This window comes from Psittacula echo, assembly GCF_963264785.1.
Source record: "Psittacula echo genome assembly, chromosome: 14".
NCBI classification, from domain to species: domain Eukaryota; kingdom Metazoa; phylum Chordata; class Aves; order Psittaciformes; family Psittacidae; genus Psittacula; species Psittacula echo.
Genome location: NC_137750.1, coordinates 7,396,381 through 7,418,451, shown reverse-complemented (window position 1 = coordinate 7,418,451; position 22,071 = coordinate 7,396,381). Strand labels below are relative to the sequence as shown.

The window sequence follows — 22,071 nt, the reverse complement described above, 5'->3', positions numbered from 1 at the left end:
TGGTTCTGATCCATGTAGAGAAATGCACTGAACTGCCAGCTTCTCAGGAGCTCAAAAGACTGAATGTTTGCCAAGAGGCTAAAAATAAGCCAGAGAAGGCTATATTTAAAGGCACGTAGTAATAAATGCCTCTGTCCTTGATGAAATAAACTGCAACTTTCAGAAAAACACTCTATTTTCCAGCAGTTTAAGGGGAGTTTTGGCAGCAGGAAAACAAACAGTAAGCCCAAAACTTTCAACACATCTTAAAATTACCTCGTGGTTGGAGCTGTGCTAGAATCAGTGCTGTCCTTCGGATGGCAGCATCAAACTGGGGCTCGTTGGACTGGAGCAGAAAGGATTCCCATTGCACTTGTGCGTCCCCATGTGGCTGCAGCAGCACTTCATTCCTTAGAAATAAACCATCCCTTCCATGTAAACGGGGCCCAGAAGTTCTCACTGTGCGATGGCACAAGCATTTACAGTAGTGTGCTGCCACCTGCCAGGGACAGCTGGGCAGAGGAGACCTCTGAGAAGCATCTCATCCACTTCACATGGGCCTTACAGTGTCAGTTGCTTCACCTCTGCACAATAACCACTCCAACACACTTCAAAACAAAGTGTTCACACAGAGCAAACTGCTTAAGACCTCTGGGTGCAAGGAACTGTGCCAAACCCAGCACTGTTTAACCTGACAAGTAACCCCTGTTAAAGCTATGTTATAAGAACACAGTGTACGGATAGAGCTCAGCCATGAATCATAGAGGGATATCTGGTCTGGTTAAACAAAGCATCATTTTAATTTCAAGATTGTATAAATACATATTTACAAAAGGAAGGTATCAATCCAAAGAGTTCAACAAATGTACAGCTCCCAAGTATTGCTACAGTACAGGGAGAGAAATCATGTCAATGCAATCCCACAATTTACAATACCCATTATTCAAAACACATTCTTCATTTAAAGTACCTCATTCAAAGCTGGGAAAGTACAATCTGCCTTGAACAAAATCACATGACAAGAAGGAACTGACCCCTTCATACAGCTTTTCACACAAAAATACACCACTTTCTGCCATCTAAGTGAACACTGCAAGCCAACATTTCACAACCCTACAAAAGGCTTTTTTTTCCCAGCTCACAGAACTCCTTGGGGCACACGGATTAAGGACAGCATACTATATGGAATCAAGGAATGCAGAACCCTGTCAGTCACATTCCCTGTGACCCTGTGCTGAGGGGTTGGGGAAACTGCAGATCACATCACCCTATACCCTTCTGGCTAGAGAGAGACCTGTAGCACCAAACACGTGCTACCACACAGCACATGTGTCAGATGCATCCCTTCAACAGCGCTAGAAAACAACTGCTCCCAGATTCACTCTCTGAAACTGTGCAGGCAACCTTCCTCAGAAACCGGTTTTACTCTTGCTGCACTCTCCATACAGGTAGAAGAGGGATTTTCCATAAATCCAGGGGTTTAAGATGTTACTGAGACTTCCAGGGATGCTTCAGGTAAATAAATAAATGACCAGAGCTACTCGGAAGTCACTTCCTGCAGTTTCCACGATGCTTTAATGATCCCCTCATTTGCTGTTGGCACCCCAGTGCCGTTCAGATCACAGAATGAGAGCTGTGGAGCCAAAAGAGCACTATCTAAACTCTGTAACAGAAGCAGCAATGACCTCCAAGAACAAAACGCAGCAACATCCACAACTGAAACAATTTGAGGCACCAACTGCTGGAGGAATTGGGGGAGTTCTTGGGTAACAGAAGGCTCGGCTTGTGCATGGTTTTTCTGAAGAAGGATGTGCAGCAGTTTTCTCTTAACTCATCCAGTAGTTCTAAACCTGTATGAGAGCCACCTAGGATAGTTATTAATTTAAAGTTTAGGCAAATTAATTCTAACTAATCAAACTAAAGAAAGGACTTAAACCACAAACTGCTAGTGGAAAATCGAATATAAGCTGCTAGGAGTGTTAACCTGAAGTCTTGCACAATTTATTTACTTCTTTTAATTCACACCTCATGTATGCAGCTCCCAAATCTCATGGTCAGAGCAACGTTCCCTGTTGTTCACTACTGTGAATCTGGATTGAGGCTTCTGCTACACTCAGGATGCTGGTTGGTCTTCTTTAGCCACAGTCTGCAGAAGGAAGGAAATGAACAGAGGAGAACTATGTGACTCTTTGCCATGATTCTGGGGCAAGACATTAATTTCTGCCAGAGACTGAGATGGGTCTGGGTTAACTCCCACAGTGGTAAAAGCATTCAGAAGCAAAATGAGCTACAGGAGAGGCCAAGCCCAGCACAGACCGGCCAAGAAATGATTATCAATGTTTGAGCTTCTAATCACACTAAGGACAGTAACTCCAACAAACATTTGTGAACCTGTGGCAACCAAACCACTGTCCCCAGAGTATCACACAGTATCACAGTATGTTAGAGATTGGAAGGGACCTCAAAAGATCATCTAGTCCAATCCCCCTGCCAGAGCAGGAACACCTAGATAAGGTTACATAGGAATGTGTCCAGGTGGGTTTTGAATGTCTCCAGAGAAGGAGACTCCACAACCTCCCTGGGCAGCCTGTTCCAGTGTTCCGTCACCCTCACTGAGAAGAAGTTTCTTCTCAAGTTTAAGTGGAACCTCTTGTGTTCCAGTTTATACCCATTACCCCTTGTCCTATCATTGTTGTGATTTGCATAATAGAGCCAGCCACAGGCAGAACACCTGGTCAAAGCAGAAGTTAAACAACAGCCTAAAGGTGGGACAGGACAGTTGTGCCCACTGCTGCAGGGACCTCCAGAAGGGAGAAAGCCCAGCACAGGGGCAGAAAAAGACCAGCTGAGAAGAGCTGGTTGGAAGGGAGAAAGATTATAAAAGGCAGCAGCTGCCCTTTCAGCTAAGAGCTATGTGTGCTGCAGCTGTGCATTGAAGCACAAGGATCAGCACAACATCCCTCTCCAGATACATGCCTTTGTGGCTAAGCACAACCTGAACAGGAAGCAGTGCAATGAAAGGACTAACTTAGCAATGTGTCATCCAAGAAGAGCAGAGTTTATCAAAAGCTATTTCACTCTGTGACCATTTTCACTGCATTATTTGTTTCCAATACACCAGCCACAGTCCAGTAACTTGCATGGTATGTGCCCATGAGACCAGCAAATACTACAAGCTCATGAATCAGTGCAAACGGAACTTGATGCCAATAATAAGCAAGTTATTCTATGACTTAACTGAGCAGCTTAAATTCACACAGAAGTTAGGTGTGAATAAATAACTTTTGCAGTCTTTCCTTTCATGCCTAGGCAGGCAGGAAGTTTATGGACAGAAAGAAACATGACTGAAGGGTTTCCAAAACCCTGGAAATCATCTTACCTGCCGCAAGAACTGCTTTCCAAGATAGCTGGTCGCCATGCTTGTCAAGTTCTTCCTACTGCCAACTTTACATCTGATATAACCGTAAAGGTTGGCTCCCTGAAGCACCACTCCCATCACAACCACTGCCTAAGACACAGGAAAATAAAGTCACTAATTTACACAAATTTAATGACACTTATTTACTTGTAAGGTGCAAGATCTATTCCGGAGTTGAGAGAGTTAACTCACCAGCCATTTCACTTTGAAAGAAAAGAGTGCACTGAAAGCAAATATCACCCAGATCATAGGGCAGGTAATCAGACCTAACCAGAAAATTCGGGACTCTGCTTCTGAGGAGCTTTTACTCCTTTGTGCTGATACCTAGAAACAGAAAGGAAATGGGATTAACAGGCTGCTCCATTGTATAGATCATCCTGTCATTAAAAACAGCCTCAAATCTACAAGCCCACTGTTTTTTGCCTCCACACAACAGTACTGGGTGCTTTCAAGATCAATTTCTAAATCACACAAAGATCTTTCTGCAATAGAAGATGTTTCCATTTAAGGGACTCTTTTGTCAATTTGCTATCAGAAATTGTGGAGGCAGAAGCATGAAAGCCTCTTGGAATGCTTGGGGCTGAAAGGTTAAGTTTGGGAAACATGACATTTACTGCATGGTTCAGTTACAAAGCTCAGAAACAGCCAAAGGGGTAATGTTTTCTACCTCCAATCACTGCACAGAATTCCATTAATCTTAGCACTGGTAGAACTAAATATTAGTACTCTTAGGCATTAAAGTAGGGTAATTTTTTCTTTACACACAGAGAGGTCTGATTCACACGACACTACTGATTTTATAAAGTCTGTACAGAGCAGGAGATCCCAAGCAAGAACTCACTTCTTCCTCTAATAGTTAAAAAGTGTGGACTGGGTTAACAACTTATTTACAGCATCACCTTTCTCCCCTCCTCCAGAATGTTCTAGCTTTTCTAAACTAGCATGGTTTTGAGGAAAAAATGGGCCTGTAGTGAGTGCACATACTCAGCTAGACAAAGGTTTAGTTTCAAGTCCCTACACCACCACAGACCTCACTAATGATCTCAGAAATAAGCAAGGATCAACAGGGTGAATAGACATGTAGTGAGGTGCCTGACAGATGAGATACTAGACCGGCAACAGTAGCCATCATGAACACAAAGGCCAAGCAATAACCATGAGGAATGCTGTATGCTTCTTCCTACTTCCAATAGTTTTCTGTAGGTGATAAAAGCTATGTCAGCTGTTAGAAATTTACACCAGAAAACTTGCAGGTTACTGACGTGACATGGGAAGCTTTACTGCATCATGTGTGGAACTTTTAGGTTGCTGACATTAAGCCAGATCAATACAGCATGAGGATTTTTCAATTCAACAATCAGAAAGCTCATTCAGCACCCTTCACGAAACAAGTCCTGTGGTTACAGATCTGTGGCTGGAATGTCTGCATCATGCAATCTGCCATCACAAGTGAAACCTCCAATTAACACAGGTTCATAACCCAGAAATAATTAAAAGAAGAATAAAAAAGAAAATAAAGACATTTACCTTCCTGGCTTCAAACACCCAGTGACTTTTACCATCATCATCCACCTGGTTCCACCAGCGAAGGCCAACCATCAGTCGCCCCGTGACATTCTGAAATAGAAGAAAAACAATGAGCTTTCTACCTTCTGCTTAAAAGAAACCATTTACCAAGGTTCAGCTGTTTGGGCTGCTATTTTCAATGGCACTCATTTACTTCACACTTGGGAAAACAAGATTATACAGCTCTTACATCCACAACAATCTATTTTCTATTGTACTCCAGTACAATACAAAATTACTGTGAGGCGTATTTCTGGAGATTTGAAAGTGATCTGATGATGAAATCTGTAAAAGAAAACCTAATCTATGTTCTCCATTTGATTTTCAAAAAGAAATGAGGGCCACAGAGATTTAAAAGTTCTTATTTTGTAACTCTTTGAAATACATCACAGCACTTGAAGGTATTTCGGACATTTTCTGCCAAAGGCACAAAGAAGCAACTTTTTGTTGTGCCATAAAGTATCATTGTTCAATTATACACTAAGAAAAAGGTAACAAAAAACATAGGAGGAACTTACCTTTACAGCCCAAAAGTCACACGACAAGAGGAGGATAATTGTCACCATGCAGGCGATAAAGCTGCTAGTTAAGAGCTCACAGAGCAGATAGACAACGATCGCACTGACTCGGAAGAATAAGTGGAAAAATGATGCCACGGGATGCCTGGAATGAAGTACAACACAGTCACAGCTCTTTCAGACAAGACAACTGAAGCAATACCAGAGAAATGACATTACCAAGTGATCGCCTGCCAACTCACAGGATAAGGATCAGCATCATAACACAAACCCAGTGTGCAGTGACTGGTGGGAATATGGGAAATAAACTGACTACAAGATCATCATAAGGAAAACACTTTCTACCTGCCTGATGTTCCACATGCAGACAGAATTGAGTGGAAGGGGATGAGATACCTAGTGCTCAACATAAGGCAATTTTTACAGGGTGAGCTTAAAAAGGCTCTGACAGAGGAAATACCTCTGAAAGGAAGATCACATTTCTCAACACAGCAGACCTGCCCTTCTGCCTCATTTCTGCAATTTCCAGGTCAGAAACATGCAGCACAGAGCCAAGCACATGGGTACGGACACTGCTCTGTGGCAGGAGACAAGGCAGAACAAGGAAGGAGGCAGCTGGACCAACTACACCAGAACATGGCAGACAGCAGGGCAGCACAAAACATAAGAAGAAACAGTGGGAAGGAGATAACAAACTAGCCCAGAATCAGCCCTCAACCCAGGGAGAACCTCCTGTTACATAGGAGATCTGTGTAGATTCCTTCCACACAGGAACACAGACACACATTAAATGTGAGGGCACCCAGGAGCATGAAGGCACGGATCTACACATTCCAACTGAGCTTCTGGAACTGGCGCTCTCAATTACCCAGAAATTACTCTCTGTTGCTGCCAAATAACTTATTCCAAATAAGAGGTATATGGCATAACTTGATATAACACAGCAGTCTTTCCTTCTTTTTGCCTCTGCCTGGAACTCATTTGAAAATTCCATGGCCACTGACCTTATTTTGGACTTTTTTGATCTCCTGGATACATCATCATCTGCATCAAAGAGAGACACATCTTCAATGTCATCACTGCTATCCTGAAGCAGGGAAGAGACACAAAGAGTTATGAGAGGAAAGAGAGTAAGTTTTCAGCTTCAAGCTGGTACAGTTTTGATTACCCAGAACATCACAACACCACCTTCAGATCAAGATCGGTCTGGGAAGAACACGAAGATTTATCCACATACAAACCAATGCAGCATTAAATGTTTTGATTTCTTCTTTGTGAAAGCTACAGAAGCTCACAGTGTGAGACCCAGCGTACTTTAAAAACCGGACAGTTAACACTATAGTCTAGGGTCTTTTATTCCTCGTTTCTCTTAGAGAAAGCGTTACCTTGTACAGAGCTATTCCTATGTCAGCCAACAGACTCGCATCCTCTCAGGGAACGCACTGGGCCGGCCACAGAACCGGTTGTTTTCACACCGACAGCACCAGCCCTGCCTGGGCTCTCCCCTTGCCCCGCACCTTCCAGGCGGCACCGCTAAGGGCAGCCCTGGAGAACACCAAAACCCTCCCGGGCCCTCATAACCCCTCCCGGTGTTTTTAACCGATTCAGGACCGACTCTGCGGTCAACCGGCGGCTGCAGGCCTGAGACAACAGAAAGCACCGCTGCACCTCGTACCACCGGTGCACGGGCGCTACCGCCCCGCTCCCACTGCCCTAGGCCCCGGCCCCAGGCACCGCACGGCCGCGATCCCCCCGCGCTGCCCCAGGCCGCAACGGCAGCCCCTCACCTGCCGTAACATGGCCGGAGCTCCCTCACTTCCGCCTGCCGCGCCGCGTCACCGCGGCGGAGCCAATCGCGGCACGCTCCGCCCCGGCACGCGTGCGCGCTGGAGGGGCGGAGCGCGGGTACGTGGCCGCTGTAGTCCCACCCTCCTCGCTGTGGTGACGGTGGTGGCGTCTCCGCGGTCTGTTGGCTTAAAGCCGTTCCTCTTGTCTTGTCCGTACAGGCCTTTGTTGAAAGCCCCTCTCCAGGTTTCCTGTAGCCCCTTTAGGCACTGGAGCTGCTCTCAGGTCTCCCCTTAAGGAGCCTTCTCTTCTCCAGGCTGACCCAGCCCAGCTCTCTCAGCCTGGCTCCAGAGCAGAGCTGCTCCAGCCCTTGCAGCATCTCCATGGCCTCGCTCGGGTTCTGGCACAGGTCAAAACCAAACAAAACCAACTGTATACCCTAGAAAATGTGCTGGGAAAGGCTCAAAATAGAGCAGTATTTGTAGAACAAGGGAAGACTGAGCAGCCACGCTGGAAATAAGAGGGATTAGAAAGTCTTAAGGAAAGGCACAGAGCCCCCAATGAACGCCCACAAGTTCTCAACACCCTGGTGTTATAATTACCCATTGCAGCCATCAGCAAGGGGCAAGGATCCATCACTAGCTGAAGGTCTCTGAGGAAACCCATCTGCAGACAGCTCATCCCAAACGCGCTGCCCGGCGGGGTATGTACATGAGCAATTTAGGACACATTCATTAGGGAAGAAATGAGTGAATTCATGCTCCATTGAGAAAGAAAGGCGGCAAAGTTAACGACATGGTTATTCCTTCCAGTTGTTCTTCCATCTGTTCCAGCGAGCGCAGAGGAACAGAGAGGTTGCCATGCAATGAGGCACAACGTTGCTTTATTACTTGCTGCTTGTTTGAAAGATCATGACTTGATCCTGGTTGAAGCAAAAAGGGTTTCTCCCTTTCAGGATCACTCTTACCGTAGCCCGTTCCAGCTATAACTGCTTCCTGGGTGGATCTGGCCGCTGATGTATTCTTGAAGGACTATGTATTTAATTCAGATTTAATTATTCTGAGGACTAGCCCATCCCTTGGTGTATCCATATGCAATGCTTGCTTAAGTCAGCATGCGATTTCACAGGCAATCCAAAGCTATTACTGATAAATACAATACTATATAAACACTTAATTTGCTTTTTATGGCCCTGCTGTCGCCTTTTTTTATAACTCTCTGGCTTCTTCACATTGTGACCTGTCAGGCACCATTCCTCTGCTGAAATACAAACACTTCTAGCTATAACCAACACTCTTGAAGCATATTTAATTCAGAAGTGGCTGTCAAGCTATACAGACAAAATCATTGCAACGTTAATACGATATCATCACATCAGGATAATGTTGTCTACACTTTTTGAATGACAGGTACAACATTAACAGCACCTATCTACAACAAAGCTCTATTGAAACTACCGTGCCATTGCTCAGCCTGGCTTGCTGCCTGTTTGCAGGTGCAACCTGCACAAGAGCAATGCTGCCCACCGCAGCCTCAGGCTGTCTCCTCTGCACACCCAAAGGCCACGCGCACAGAAAGGTCAGTTTAATTCAGAAGTGAATTAATACAGAGTAAAACTGCCTCTTTAATTCCTTTCCAATGCATCTCTGATGCCCAGCTTCTGGCTTTGCATTCCCCGTGCCAAGCTAAAGTAGATCAGAGAAGGACCTGGTCCAGTTCTGCCTTTGTAGATGGTTTCACACAACTCTGTTGGCTGTAGCATCTCACAAGAGCCTGAGAACCCATGCCTGCACACAGATGCTGATTTATTGACTCCAAATAGGAAGACAACACTTTAATCCTCCTCATTTCAGCACAACTAAAAAGGCATCAGCCTTTCCATGATGTTTTTCCATCAGGCTTCTGTATTAGATGCTTTTTTCCAGAGGGGTTTTTCCAAAGGGCCTGTGGCTGCAGCTGTGCTGGGCTAAGCCTGATTTCTTGTGAGAAAGTGCCATCCCGTGGCTAAGAGTGAAATCCTTGCTGCTTCCAGTATGAAAACTAACATAAGGCAAAGCCACCCCGGACAACTCATTGTCCACTGTTAGCAAGGTCTGGCTTAATCCCAGAGTTTAGGAGTTGAAGATTACATTAAAATAAGCAAATCAAAACTAACCAGACTATAATCTCAAACCAGAACTGCTGCAGAAAGGACCCTTGGCTTACCTGTGAGTAGGATTGTCCTCAACACAAGAGGATAACAGAGAAACTTCTGCTGTGCTGGCCCATGTACTCATGGTTGGACAACTACAAAGGTGTTTGTCTTCCCAACTTAAGCCAATTTCATTAGTGCAAATCAAGTATATTAAGGCATTTTATCCATAAAACCAGAGAAATTAAAGTAATGGTTTCTAATTTAATATAAATTAAGCTGCTTTCCAGCTGGGTGGCCCCAGCACATCCAGGTGCCTGGAGCTGTTCCTCCCCCAGGGGCAGAACTTGGCATTTCCCCTTGTTGGACTGCACCAGGTCTCTCAGCCCACCCCTCTAGGTCCCTCTAGACAGCAGCAACAAGCTGGTGCATCAGCCACCCCTCCCAGTTCAGTGTCATCTGCATCATCATCATCCATATATCATTAATTAAAGACGTTAAAATCAGACCCAGTATCAACCCCTGTACTACACCACTAGTTACTAACCTCCCAGTAGACTCATGCTGAGGTCACCACCCTCTCAGATCAACTCCACAGCCAATTTTCAGTCCACACTTCTTCAGCTTATAAATCTAATCAATGCACATGAGCTCTAATAAGATTTTTATTATTATTAGTCACAATTGCAGCATATGTTGAGCTGTATTCACATCAAACAGTGCTGTGTTTGTAGCAACAGCAGGTCTGGCATCTAGGAGAGGACTCAGTCCTTTACTTGCCTTGAGAAATAGTTGAATGTGCCAATAACACTGGAAAAACTTACAGTGGAGCTAATCCCTTAAACTCAAAGAAATGTATTAAACCCAAGTTCAGGAGCAGGTATTTTCCCCTCCCCTGTAAAAGAGTCTATAGGTAGGCCTTTAATTTTCCTTAACCAGGCCTTCTTGCGTGCTCTTTGCTGTTCTTCTCTGAGCTTTTCCTGGTGTGCCTGATACTGTGCTGCAGCAGCTGCCTCATACGCCTCCTTCTGTTTCCCTGTCAGAAGCCTGAACTCCCCATCGCTCCAGGAGGGGCTTGCAGCACGTGGACAGAAGGACTTTCTTCTCATTGAAAATGCTTCATTTTTCATTTGTGCAATGATCACACGTGTTGATTTGATCAGTTGAGAAGAAGCCGCAAAGGGACTGGCGACGTGAACCTCTTCTTCTGCGAAAGAAATGGCTTTACCATGACCACTGTGAGCTTTCTTTTCCTGCAGCAAATCACGAGTCTTGGGACGTACCACAGAAGGAGCAGGGATGGAGGAATTCACAGTGGGTCCATACACAGAGTTTTTCAGCTTGAGCTGCAGCATTTTGGTTTCAAAGGGGACAGAAATACTTCTCACAGTCAGAGAGTCACTGTGCGGTCTCGCACGTTGGAGCAGCACTGTCTGATCCCTTTTGTGTGGCAGAGGAGTTTTGTATTTCTGTACCTTTGCAGGGTACTGATGCTCTAGAGGAGGTTCCCATGCTTCTCTGACTTTCACATCATTCTCAGTGCTGGAGCTGTCCAGGGCTGGCTTGCAGGTGTTCTGCAGCATGCTGACCCTTAAGAGGAACTTGTCAAGGGACATTTTACGTCTTGAGTCTCTTTTCCTTTCATGCTGCAAAGTAGCTTCTGCCTTGTCAGAGCCATGTTCAGATTTGCCATCTGTTTCCAAAAACAAAACAATAGATTTGGAGTTGAGGATCGCTTTTGTTGTCATTGGCAGGGTAGTACTCAGAGTAAGACCAGAGATGGGTGCTGAATTGACCTGTGTGTGGGCAGTCCACGTGTATCTACAGAGCAGGCAGCATAGGAAGCTACAAGCCAATGGTGCCCATTTCAGTTAACTCATCCTTGGCCTCACTAGTAACACTGCCAGAGGTAATTCTGTCTCAATTAACTGAAAAGTGTTCCTTGTCAGAGCCTGGATGGGTCAAACTGAAGTCAGGGTCTGTAACATACATTGCACTTTGTGGCTGGGTTAGTATCCATCTTGTTAGAAACAGTGGTTTCTGAAAGGAATGAGGTTCCTCACCACCTCTTTTTCCTTGCACCCCTTCCTTGTCCTATAGTCTGCTTTGGGAAAAGGCTTCAAGACAAGTCAGTTCCTAGTAGAAATCTTTGGCGTAGCCAGCGTCTGAGAGCCACTTGAACCGTTACTACTTAGAGATGCATTTGAATTTGAAATCACAAGACATGCTTCATAGCCTAGCTTTGCTCCCTCAAGGGATATAGAGAGGGAGCTGTGCTAAATGACAGGCAATCAAGATGGGTAGTGCAATTATGCCCTCGACTAAGAACTAGATGAGGATTGCAACACAGAGTAAGACACTTAGTCCCATGGCTTTGCCACAGCAATTCATTTGTCACTTTGCAGTGTCACATTGTGCATCATTGCTTTGCAGTACAACTATGTTTTTCCAGACTGGTTAACCCAAACTTCTGCCCTCTATGAATGTGTTTTAGAGAGCATTAAGTTACAGTGCAGAAAGGCAGAATACAGCACAACAAGCTAATGAAAATCACTCCTTGTTCCTCATTCACAGGATTAGGACTGTTTAATCCACATATACATATGACCCTGCAGCTTAGTTAGAAACACCAGGAGCTTGGGGTTAGGGACTTGGTACAGATACCAATTGATACCAGAGTCTGTGTTAAAGATCCCAACAGATTCTAAATCTAAAACCTGAGAAAAACTACCTTAAGGGGACACATGCCATATGCCACAGACTGATCTCAGGACTATCTCATTTTCAAGTTTCAGGTCACAGCATTTTGCTAGCTGAGACAATTTACACACAGGGGTTTTTTAAACCAGTTTTCTGAGTTACTGCTATTGACCAACTACTTGAATAAGTTTTGTGCAGAATTCTCCTACACCTGATAAAGCAATCAAAAAGAGAATAAAGATACAATAAAAACCCCTAGATAACAGAGAGCAAAGCCTTATAGCTAGAGCTTAGAGCCTCTGATTATTTGCTTGATCTAAAGCAGCTTCTGTAGGAAGCTTCTGTTCTTACAATCATCTGCCAGGATTCTTGCAGAATATTCTCTCTCTGACTTTTCCAGGGCTTCTGTGGTGCAAGAGATGAAAAGCTTTTTCTGCTGCTCTGCCTGAATGTGAAAAGGCTGCTGTTGCTGGTGAGCTGCTGGTGTCATCAGTTCATACCAGGGAGCTAGAAAACAGAAGAGTAAGTCATCTCTAAACTCTGCTGATGTAAAACTTGTTTAATGAAATCAACATAACTGATGGGATGTCAAGGCTTTGATTACTGCTTTGCCTCTTATCACAGCTTCTAAAGGTCTAGGTATTAGAAAAAAATCCAAAGATATGTGATGAGCAGAAAACCACACAATTCAAAGATGGCAGCAAGCAGTGATTTTAAAGAATATTATGTATACACAACCCATAATATTTGCCACTAAAATTAAAATATAGTGCAGTCTGTTTGTTTCCTGTTTCTACAAACTGTGCATCTTTTACCAGTTAGAGCTGCATCAACGAGGTTAGCAGCTGATGGCTTTAAAAGCATGAAAACTTTAACCCATCAGTTTATCTGCAATGTACAGCTTGTGGAGGTGAAAGATTCGAGATCCATCCTGTATTAACTAACCCTGATTTGAAAATAAAGGACATACATAATTGTTATAATTTAAGAGGTGTGTGTTTACATGCAGTTGCAGTTCCTGGTGATGGCAGATCCTGAATGCAGGTGTGCTGTGACTTTCTAGAGTCTATTAATAAAGAACTCAGGCACTGAATCAGCAGCATGTTTCCAGGCACACCAGCTGTAAGAATGAATACTACTGATTTCTCTATTACTCAGTTGGAAAATGACACTGCCTGTTTTGACAAACACATTGAATTTATAGCAGACCTTTCTCAAAAGGTGCAAAGGTTTTACAAAAGCCTAAAATCAACAGAACCATGGAAACGCAACTGCACATGTACCACACTGCACTTCAAGAAAAGCAGAGTATTAGGATGAAGGCAATGACTACTTGAAATGATTTCTAACTCATTTTAGAGAATAGCAGTGTATTGCAGAGGCTGTGTGTAATACTTGGAGATGTTCCAGAGCTTTTTGGTGGCTGGAAGTAATGCAGATCAAGGTCTATTCTCCCCCAGGAAGGTCGGTGCTGCTGACTGACACTGTGACGCTTCACTCGCTGAACAGATTTCCTGCGTGAAGTCCCTTTGTCCTGTTTTTTCTTCCCTATCACCTTTCTGTCAGCATCTAAGGTATAGTCCCACCTGATCTCCTCAAACTCAAGCAGCAACAGATTACTTGATGAATTGATCAGCATCCTGGAGAAGGGAGGGAAAAGCCCATAAGAGCACAGATAACATTAACAGAGCAGTTACTACCTAAAGGTCCCATTTGCTTCTGTGCAATTCAAAACCCTTAAACAGATCCAAGACAGCCGTCACTCTTCTAAGGGAGCAATAGCAATTAGTCCCATCACTCAGATGCTGTACGCTTTTAACTCATGTTCTGTATGAGCTCTGTGGGGCTCTTTTCATTCCACTTTATGGCAAAATTAGTTTTAAAATAATGAGAATGAAAATTACCAACAGCAAACTGAGCTAGATGAGTGCAATGCCAAAAGAAACTGAGGATGCCATGTCATTAGGGACATTTAAACCTAAATTGGAGGGGTGTACTGGGTCTGGTTGGGATGGAGTTAATTTTCTTCGTAGCAGCCCATATATTGCTGTGGTTTAGAATTGTGACCAAAACAGCATTGATGACACACCAGAGTTCTAGTTATAGCTTACGCAGAAGCTGGGAGCTCCCTTTAAGTTTAGAGGTCCAGAAGTGAAAGAACCTGGAAGGATTTTCCATTATTGGCTTTTATAAAGAGTCAGTAGGTCAGGTACAAGCAAAGGCTTTGTCAAGCCTTGGCTTGATTCTCCTACCTCTTAAGGAATCTGGGCTCAGAGTTCTGCCTTATGGTTGCATCTATATTGCAAGTTTTATAGAAACAGGAAATGGTACATTGCTGAGTGGACTAAGAAAATCTCTTTTCAGTCATTGTTATAAAAAACAAATTATTAGAGCAGTCAATAAGCAATAGAGCCCTTTAAAACTTACTTGTGAGAAGGACAGTAAAAGGAAAAAATATAGAATTCCTTACATTACAATGCAATCTACCTAATTTGGTTCAGAGACTGATGGCAGCAGTTGTCACCAACCTGTTTCCTCCAACACAGAAAGAAGATATAGGATCCCCTTTGGTATTGGCCACCAACACTCTCAGGCAGATGCCAGTCAAGTAGTTAAATATACGGATCTTTCCATCAGCACAGCCACTGAGGACTCTGAGATAGAGGAACTCCAGAGACAGGACTTCACTGAAAAACACAGCACATCACCATCCTTTCACAAGGAAACACCATCAAATACCTCTTGTCTTGGAGGAGGTGCAAAGGTCTGCCTCCATCAACAGGCTAAACAGAGGAGCTGATCAGAGGTCTAATAGTGAAGTCCTTCATAATCACTTCATTGTCCAAACCAACCAAACCATCGTACCCTCATAGCAAGCAGTACAGTTATAGCCATCTGCTGCATTTCAGGTTCCATTTTTATGTCTAGGAAAGTAAATGACAATGTGATACCCTGTTGTATACAGGTTGGGATCCTCAACAGAGTGGACTATGCACTGTCAGTCTTAAGTCATCCCTGCTTGTGAGCAAGTGATTGTATATTTGCATTTTCGGTTGTTATAAGTCTTAACTGACACATGCTGGTTGTGACCGTGTATGCCTGACACTGGTTTTAAGATGAAGACTCCTGAAAGCAAGGATATTTCAAATACTAGGACTGATAGTTAAGACATTTTGTGTTCCTATAAGGGAACAAATTTAGTAGACTGTTGAATACAACTTGAAACACATCCGATTCCTACTTAGGGTGGCGGAAAGCTACGAGGCATCTCTTAAGTTTTCCCAACATGCTCCATCCCAGGGCATATCTGTCGGTGCTTCCTGTGACTAGATGCCACTGATCAAAGGACAAGCACTTAACTGGGCCTTGGTGCCCCTCCAATATCTGCAAAGAAATGGAAATAGGTGCAGTACTGTCAGCAATCTGGATGTAAGTATACCAAGAAAAAACAGCCTTATATACTGTATTGTAGTTTTATTGGGTGTTATTATACCAATACACCCTATGGATAACTGTGTTAGTTTTATAATCACTTATAAGAAGTATTCTGGGCTTGCTAGCATGGAAGTAACATCAATTTTCTGTCTTTATTACATTAAATAGATGTTAATGCACTGAGACCTTTGTTATCTCTTGATTGTTAACCCAGGAGAGAAGAGAGTGGACTGCTCTGGCTATAGTGGAATGGGCAATTGCAAGCTTAGCTCATGTAGAAAATGTAGAAAGCTTAGCACATGTAGAAAGAGCTTCACACCTCTCAGATGTGGACTAATGCTGATTCTGGACACATGCTAAAGTAATTAGCAGACTCTGCCCTCAATCTTCCCATTGTAGAGCATCTATCCAGCTGCTTCAGCATTATAAACTGGTTCTGAGAGCAAATCTCATATTTTGGGCTAACCCATCACACCTCCAACCCCAAGAGCTGTTAGACAAGCCCTCCCACCCTCTGCCCAGGTTCTGAATGTTTCTACATGAGCAGAGATTAATGTATCTTCAGAGAACAAGCGATGATGGGGATTAAGCAAAGCAAATCAAACCCTGGGTTAAAATTGACTATTTGCTTGCAAGTAGTTCTCCAGTCCATGGATAGTTCTATCATTTTATGAAATTCCCAAAACCAAAAGCAGCCTAAAGCCTTTGGCAAAAGCAAAAGGCTATGATAAACTAGCACGGAAGATTTTTGACCATTTAGCACAAAATTATCCACCTAAGAAGAAACTTACTTTGATCAGAGTGCCAGTATCAGCACTCCAGACCTTCACCAGCCCTCGGTCAGACCCGCTGACAATATGGGTGCTATTCATTTTAACCACCCTAACAGCGCTACTGTGCTTCAGAGTCTTGAGACATTTCCCACTCTGCAGGCTCCACACTGTTAGGGACAAAGGGGGAAAATATTAAATACAGGTAAGCTTTGCTGAGTACAACATGAATTAAAAGATACCATTGGAATTACAGCTACACCTTGTAGCTGCAGCTCTGCATGGAGCCAAGTGTTGACTTAAAAAGTGTAATTGCATGGCAGAAGCATTTTAAAAGCGAAGTTCAGCAAAATAACACAACTTTTTCATCCTTATTCTATAAGCAAACCTCTGGCAAAGCTGGAAGTTGATACCACTTGCCCAAGAGTTGGTGCAGCCCTATAGCCACAGAACTGAATAAAAGCAGAAACAATGAGAATTTATTCAATGACACAGTCACACAGACCTTGTGTGAGCCTATGTCCACAGCTTAGGCTGTTCTGGAAGGAAGAGTGAGGCACTATAATTCACATTCTGATTTATAGGTTTTGTTTCATGCTCACACACCACATGTGTCACGCTCCTCACACCTCCCATGTACTCTGCCCCTTGTTTGCTGCTGTTTGCTTTTGGCTGGGAAGCTCCTAGTCTTGGCTCTCACCTTTCACCATCCCATCCTTGGCTCCTGACACAAACTGCTCTTCGTGTAAATCCAAGCAGGTGATTGTCCCACAGTGGCCATTGAAGGTTTTCACAGAAATACCACTGTGTAGATTCCAGCATCTACAAAGGACCAACCAAAAAGATAATATATTAATTAACTTAATTAACAGCTAATTCATCTTATTAATTATTGCCTATTTAATAGGCCCAGCTCTTCTACCATAAACACAGGATTAAAATCAGGATTCATTTTACCAACTTATCAGAGGATTTGGAATGATCAATTCAGGCTTAGCATTAGGGTTTTACCCATATACTGTGTTCTTCAGCCTCTAAACGGCCTGGAAACATGTGGTTAGTTTTCAACTTTGGCATGGTTACGTTTGATTAACCTTAAAGAGGAGAGCTTTACAAGATAAGGCTGTTTATTTACTGCCTGGTGCCAAGATGATTGCTATTGACTTTACCTAGAGAGCTCAAACCCAAGCTCACGCAAACAGCCCTTTTGGAGCAGGGAGGACAGAGCCTGAATGGGTGTAAACCCTTCTGTTAAATGCTGCCTTTGCTGAAGCTGTGTAACTGCCATGCAGAGCCAGACAACCTACTGCTTTGCTTTTCACTCCTCATCATGATACTGTCAGGATTTAGTGATTAATGTGAGAGCTGATCATCTCCAGCCCTTGTTTCAGAGTGCTATACCTGGAAAGAAGCAGCTGTACAGCAGGTACGAGGGTATTGAGCCTGCTTAGCACAACAAGCCTTCTGGAATGGCATGGAGAAACCCAGCCTCCCTGAACTTGATGCTGACATTAGCAAGGTCAAAATCTCCCTGCAAGGGCTAATTTAAAACATATCTGGTGTTTTAAGGTACTTTAAGAAAGCCTGTGCTTCCCTGTAATTTCCTTTCTTATCATTCGGTATTGGGTGGAATAGGGAAATGGAAGCTGTCCTGTGTGAGTGGGGCAGGCGTTTATCTACTGTCCTTTCTTCATTACTCTAATGAAAAGTGGTGGAAGGAGAATTCCTAAAGAATGGAGTGGGAGGATTAAAGGTTCACATTTCCTAGCCCAAGGGGCTGGTGTCCCATGGCACAGTCCCAGCGTTGCTCACCTGATGCTGAGATCAAAGCTTGCGCTGAGAAGAAACCCCTTCTTCTCATTGAGATAGAGCGCTTTGATGGTCCCGGCATGGCCAGAGAGCAGAGGAGGCAGTTCCTTTATTCCTGGCATTCCAAGAAACCTCACTTTTCGATCTGCAGAGCCAACAGCTACCAAGTTTCCACCACTGTAATGAATTACTCTGCTTTGGTCTGATCTGGATGAGAAACAGCGACTGAGATGACTACAACAGATGTAGGGCTGATGCTTAGTGGTCCTCATTGAACAACCCAATGGACAATACACTTAAGTGGTGTATCTTTTGCAGGCACAACCAAGGTCCCTAGTTCTGCATACCCAAGTTTGCAGCCAGAGGGTGGGCTTAAAGAAGGGAGAGGGCTCCTCCTGGCCCCATATCCCTTGTGATACACTGTAAATCACTAACACTTCTGGTATCTGCATAAAAACCTGGATTTGACACTTAGGACTTGTTAACACTGATGCTAAGAGACCCTTTTCCAACCATCCATTCTCACAGAAGGATCACAGGGAATGGGACAGGTTTTCAGAAGCTGCTGTTCAGCCCTACAGCCAGGCAGTTTACTCACTGGTCCATGAGGATACGAATATTGTAGGAGCCACAGAAGACATTTCTCTCTTCCAGCTGGATTGTGTCAGTTTTCAGGCCTTTATAGGTTTCCTGCAGATTGCTTCCCTTCTCCTAATGGAAAGGAAAATAGGAGAGTAACTCAGGGAAGAGGATGCAGTCTTATTCCATAGTATTAAACATATCAGCTTGTCCATACTGTAGTGATGAGACCAGAGACAGAAAGTGTTGGTAAGGAACACCCAGAGTGCACAAACATCTGGTTAGCACAGAAAGAAGCGTTGTTCCCATGCCATGGTCTGTGGTAAAAGAGGAAGACCCAACTGCTGCACCCTTCATTCTTTGGGAAAAAGGCTGCATCCTTATGATGCTGCCCAGCCGTGCCAACACCCCATCTTTGAGGCTGTGCACTGGGGGATGCATTAGGACAAGGCAGGAGTTCAGGGATGCAAGAAGGTGGTGAGCAAGCACTGGTCCTTGTGAATTGCTCATGATGGGGCAAACCAGGAGCAGGAGCTGGAGGAGAGCAAAGCAACTCCAAATTCACAGTCCTGTCTTCCAAAGCCACCACCTTCCTCCCTGAATACTGAAATGCAGGATCCACAGAAGACCAACAACTTCCGACATACCTTCGTTTTACTTTGCGGATCAGTGCTTTTGGCTTCAATGACACCACCCTCTTCATTTAACTGTGGAATTGCCACTTTGACGACTTTAGCATAGTCTGAAACAGCTCCTCTTGGGCACAAGCCCTGGGATAAACCAGCAGAGACAACACAGTTACTACAGAGCCAATGTACGCAATGGATGCTACTCATGTGTCAGTGCTTCCATTGGATGCTACATGCAAAGCAGAGCTGCATACGCTGGCTTGTTGCTGTTGTGTGAGAGACCTGGCTTGCATTCACCACTTTGTTGGTAGATTTAACTTCTGGGTAAAATAATTACTTCCCATTTGTCTCCAAACTCTAGTCTTAAACTTTTAATAAGCTGCATCTCGCCTTTGGTGAGCACTCAGTTGATTCAGAATCCAAACCCACTGAGATGAGAGGCTCTCAAATCACCTTTATCAATATTTAAGGCTCATTTTTACTGTGTAAAACCTTCCATTCAGCCTTCTTTTAAGGCTAGCACAGAGCTGAGATTTCTGTGGTCTCTTTAGAGGTTTACCATCACACTTAGCTTGGTGTGTGGCAGATCTGTACTGACCAGGACAAGCCTTTCCTGAAAGTTCTGCTTTATTGTGTCCCAGCCACCAGCTCTGATTTCTCACAAGGAAACCTAGCATTCCCATCTTCCTATGGGGAGCAAATAAAGCTAACTTTTGAGGTGCCTCAGGGAGCCATTGTAGCTCTGCCCAGTTTTCACTAGCTCCTGGAAGTCCACTATTTGCATTTGTGATGGAACTCTTCCTGATTACAGGAATGTTTTAATCCATTTTTAGAGTCGCAGCCTCTCAAAGTTGGTAAAAGCTATTCTGTTGTGATCACTTGTGACACTGAGCATCTCATCTGCCTTAGCTCTGCAGGTAGAGGAAGAAGGAACAAAGCAAAGTGAGAGATAACCTCTAGCAAAAGGAGCTCCATCCAATGGCTTGGGCAGTAACAGAAAAACACCAAGTTTTAAAGTGTGTAACAACAGCAGAAGCCCATGCATCATACCTGCAAATACACAATGTTCTTCTGTATTACGCTACGACATGCACGTTCCCTCTCGACTTCTGCAGCCAGATATTCCCAGCATCTGCTCACAGCAGCACATGAAGTGAGGGATTTCTGATCCAAAAGCCCTACGAAATTCAAGTCACATATTGACTAACCCCTGAGCACACCGGAGACCATTCGTTACCCTTCGGGGAAACCAAAATCAGAGCAGCTTTACCCAGGATGTACATGGACAGATGAGGGGGCAGGCAGCGGATTAAGTCCTTGGGTGGGTTGACAGTAGAGGGCAAGTGGAGAGATCTAGGAATCATGATGACATCTTGATCAGCAACAGACATAATAGGTGAGTTGTTCTCTGTATCAGGACCTTCCTGGATGAGGCATTCAGTGTTTTGACCACCTAGAAGACGGGAGTTTAGTCTCGTAAGTGCTTGAGCTTTGGTGGCTACTGACAGCACTAAGGTTAGCAATGCACTGCAAGAGGTGGTTGAGCTTAATCTAGCTTTTCTGCTAGTCCCTTTGATACTGCACCATTCAAAGGAAGATGCTGAAAACCCCCTGGGTCCCGCAGGACAATCCATACAGTTTCCCCCCAGTATTAAACACTCAGATAGTGGTACCCATTATATCAAGCCAGCCAGTTCTTGCAGATGAGATTTCACTTTTAAGAGCAGCAGACCGTAGTGGGAATCCAATCCAAGGTCTGGGACAGCTCTACTCCTTTAAGCTTCTCGGCGATTCAGCAGGTTATCCATCTACATGTGCCTCTGGAAGGATTAACCAAAGAATCAAACCTTACAGTATGCATCTGAGAGCTGAATTAGGGAATTGTAGAAGTTAGAATAGTGTGTTAAGTATCAAATAAATTACGCTGTGCATGACGCTCTATGATATGGAATATCCCTTCGGTTAATTTGGGTCAGCTGTCCTGGCTGTGCTCCCTCCCAGCTCCTTGTGCCCCTCCTCACTGGCAGAGCATGAAACTAAAATGTCCTTGATTTAGAGTAGGAACTACTTAACAACTAAAACATCAGCACAGCCTCAGCAAGGCTGAATCAGCCTTTCGTACAACAATATATATAAAAATAACTATATTATGCATATATAATATATATAAATAATAATTATTGTTATAGCAATATAACAAAAGCCCCAAAAGTCAATGCAGGGACAACCACCCCTGCGCCAGCACCCCAAACATGACACCCGCAGGTCTGGCTGCCCTGGGTGCGAGGGTTTGGGTCCACCGTTTCCTGCCTGACATCCGGGAAGCGCAGCATCACCTGAAAGTGTGTCCCTTGCCCCGGTACCCGGACACCCAGGCACACACCGCCGGTGGTGCCAGCACCGGGGATGACGAAGCCTCGGCCCCGCTTACCTGCCCGGGACGGACTGCGGGCTCCCCCCGTGCGCTGCGCGTCGCGGCTGCTAGGAGACATCGGTACCGTAAACCGCCGGCCGCGCCGCCGTATTGCTGCGAAGAGCCGCGCACCCGCGTTTGTGAAGCCGCTTCTCTCCATCTGCTCCCGAAGAGCCAAACTTCGGTCAAACGCGTTTAGCTTTTAAGCTTCGTTTCCTGAGTCCCAAGTTTCCCCAGACTGAAATTGAAAACAAACAAAACCGCACTCAAAAAGCCACAAGCAAATAAAGCCGAAGCACACCTCGTTTAGTCATCTAATGCGTAAAATAAAGCACGTAG

General features: G+C 44.4%; 2 protein-coding genes across 7 annotated transcripts; both read right to left on the bottom strand.

Moving 5' to 3' along the window:
* Nucleotides 1–370: 370 nt before the first annotated feature.
* On the bottom strand, nucleotides 371–7,332 carry LOC308226977 (Golgi apparatus membrane protein TVP23 homolog B-like). Of its 3 annotated transcripts, XR_013957992.1 has the most exons (8): nucleotides 7,269–7,332; nucleotides 6,486–6,568; nucleotides 5,482–5,626; nucleotides 4,925–5,014; nucleotides 3,590–3,721; nucleotides 3,359–3,487; nucleotides 2,005–2,125; nucleotides 371–389 (listed from the first exon to the last, which is right to left on the bottom strand). XR_013957992.1 is itself a non-coding variant. In XM_080629212.1 (7 exons), exons 1-7 carry the CDS (start codon nucleotides 7,278–7,280, stop codon nucleotides 2,093–2,095), a joined length of 624 nt encoding a protein of 207 aa, XP_080485338.1. In that variant the 5' UTR covers nucleotides 7,281–7,332; the 3' UTR covers nucleotides 756–2,092. The 3 variants fall into 3 exon arrangements, 2 of the variants coding, with proteins under 2 accessions (XP_080485338.1, XP_080485339.1); XM_080629212.1 differs by lacking the exon at nucleotides 371–389 and having other exon boundaries at nucleotides 756–2,125; XM_080629213.1 differs by lacking the exons at nucleotides 371–389; nucleotides 7,269–7,332 and adding an exon at nucleotides 6,867–7,221 and having other exon boundaries at nucleotides 756–2,125.
* Nucleotides 7,333–10,057: 2,725 nt separating this feature from the next.
* Nucleotides 10,058–21,838, bottom strand: FBXW10B (F-box and WD repeat domain containing 10B). 4 transcript variants are annotated; one of them, XM_080629205.1, is made up of 14 exons: nucleotides 21,751–21,838; nucleotides 20,993–21,139; nucleotides 20,590–20,772; nucleotides 20,370–20,497; nucleotides 19,338–19,460; nucleotides 18,710–18,822; nucleotides 18,115–18,318; nucleotides 17,003–17,124; nucleotides 16,324–16,472; nucleotides 15,339–15,481; nucleotides 14,626–14,784; nucleotides 13,493–13,737; nucleotides 12,449–12,604; nucleotides 10,058–11,090 (listed from the first exon to the last, which is right to left on the bottom strand). In XM_080629205.1, exons 2-14 carry the CDS (start codon nucleotides 20,994–20,996, stop codon nucleotides 10,243–10,245), a joined length of 2,577 nt encoding a protein of 858 aa, XP_080485331.1. In that variant the 5' UTR covers nucleotides 20,997–21,139; nucleotides 21,751–21,838; the 3' UTR covers nucleotides 10,058–10,242. The 4 variants fall into 4 exon arrangements, with proteins under 4 accessions (XP_080485331.1, XP_080485332.1, XP_080485333.1 ...); XM_080629206.1 differs by having other exon boundaries at nucleotides 21,052–21,139; XM_080629207.1 differs by lacking the exon at nucleotides 18,115–18,318.
* Nucleotides 21,839–22,071: the final 233 nt, after the last annotated feature.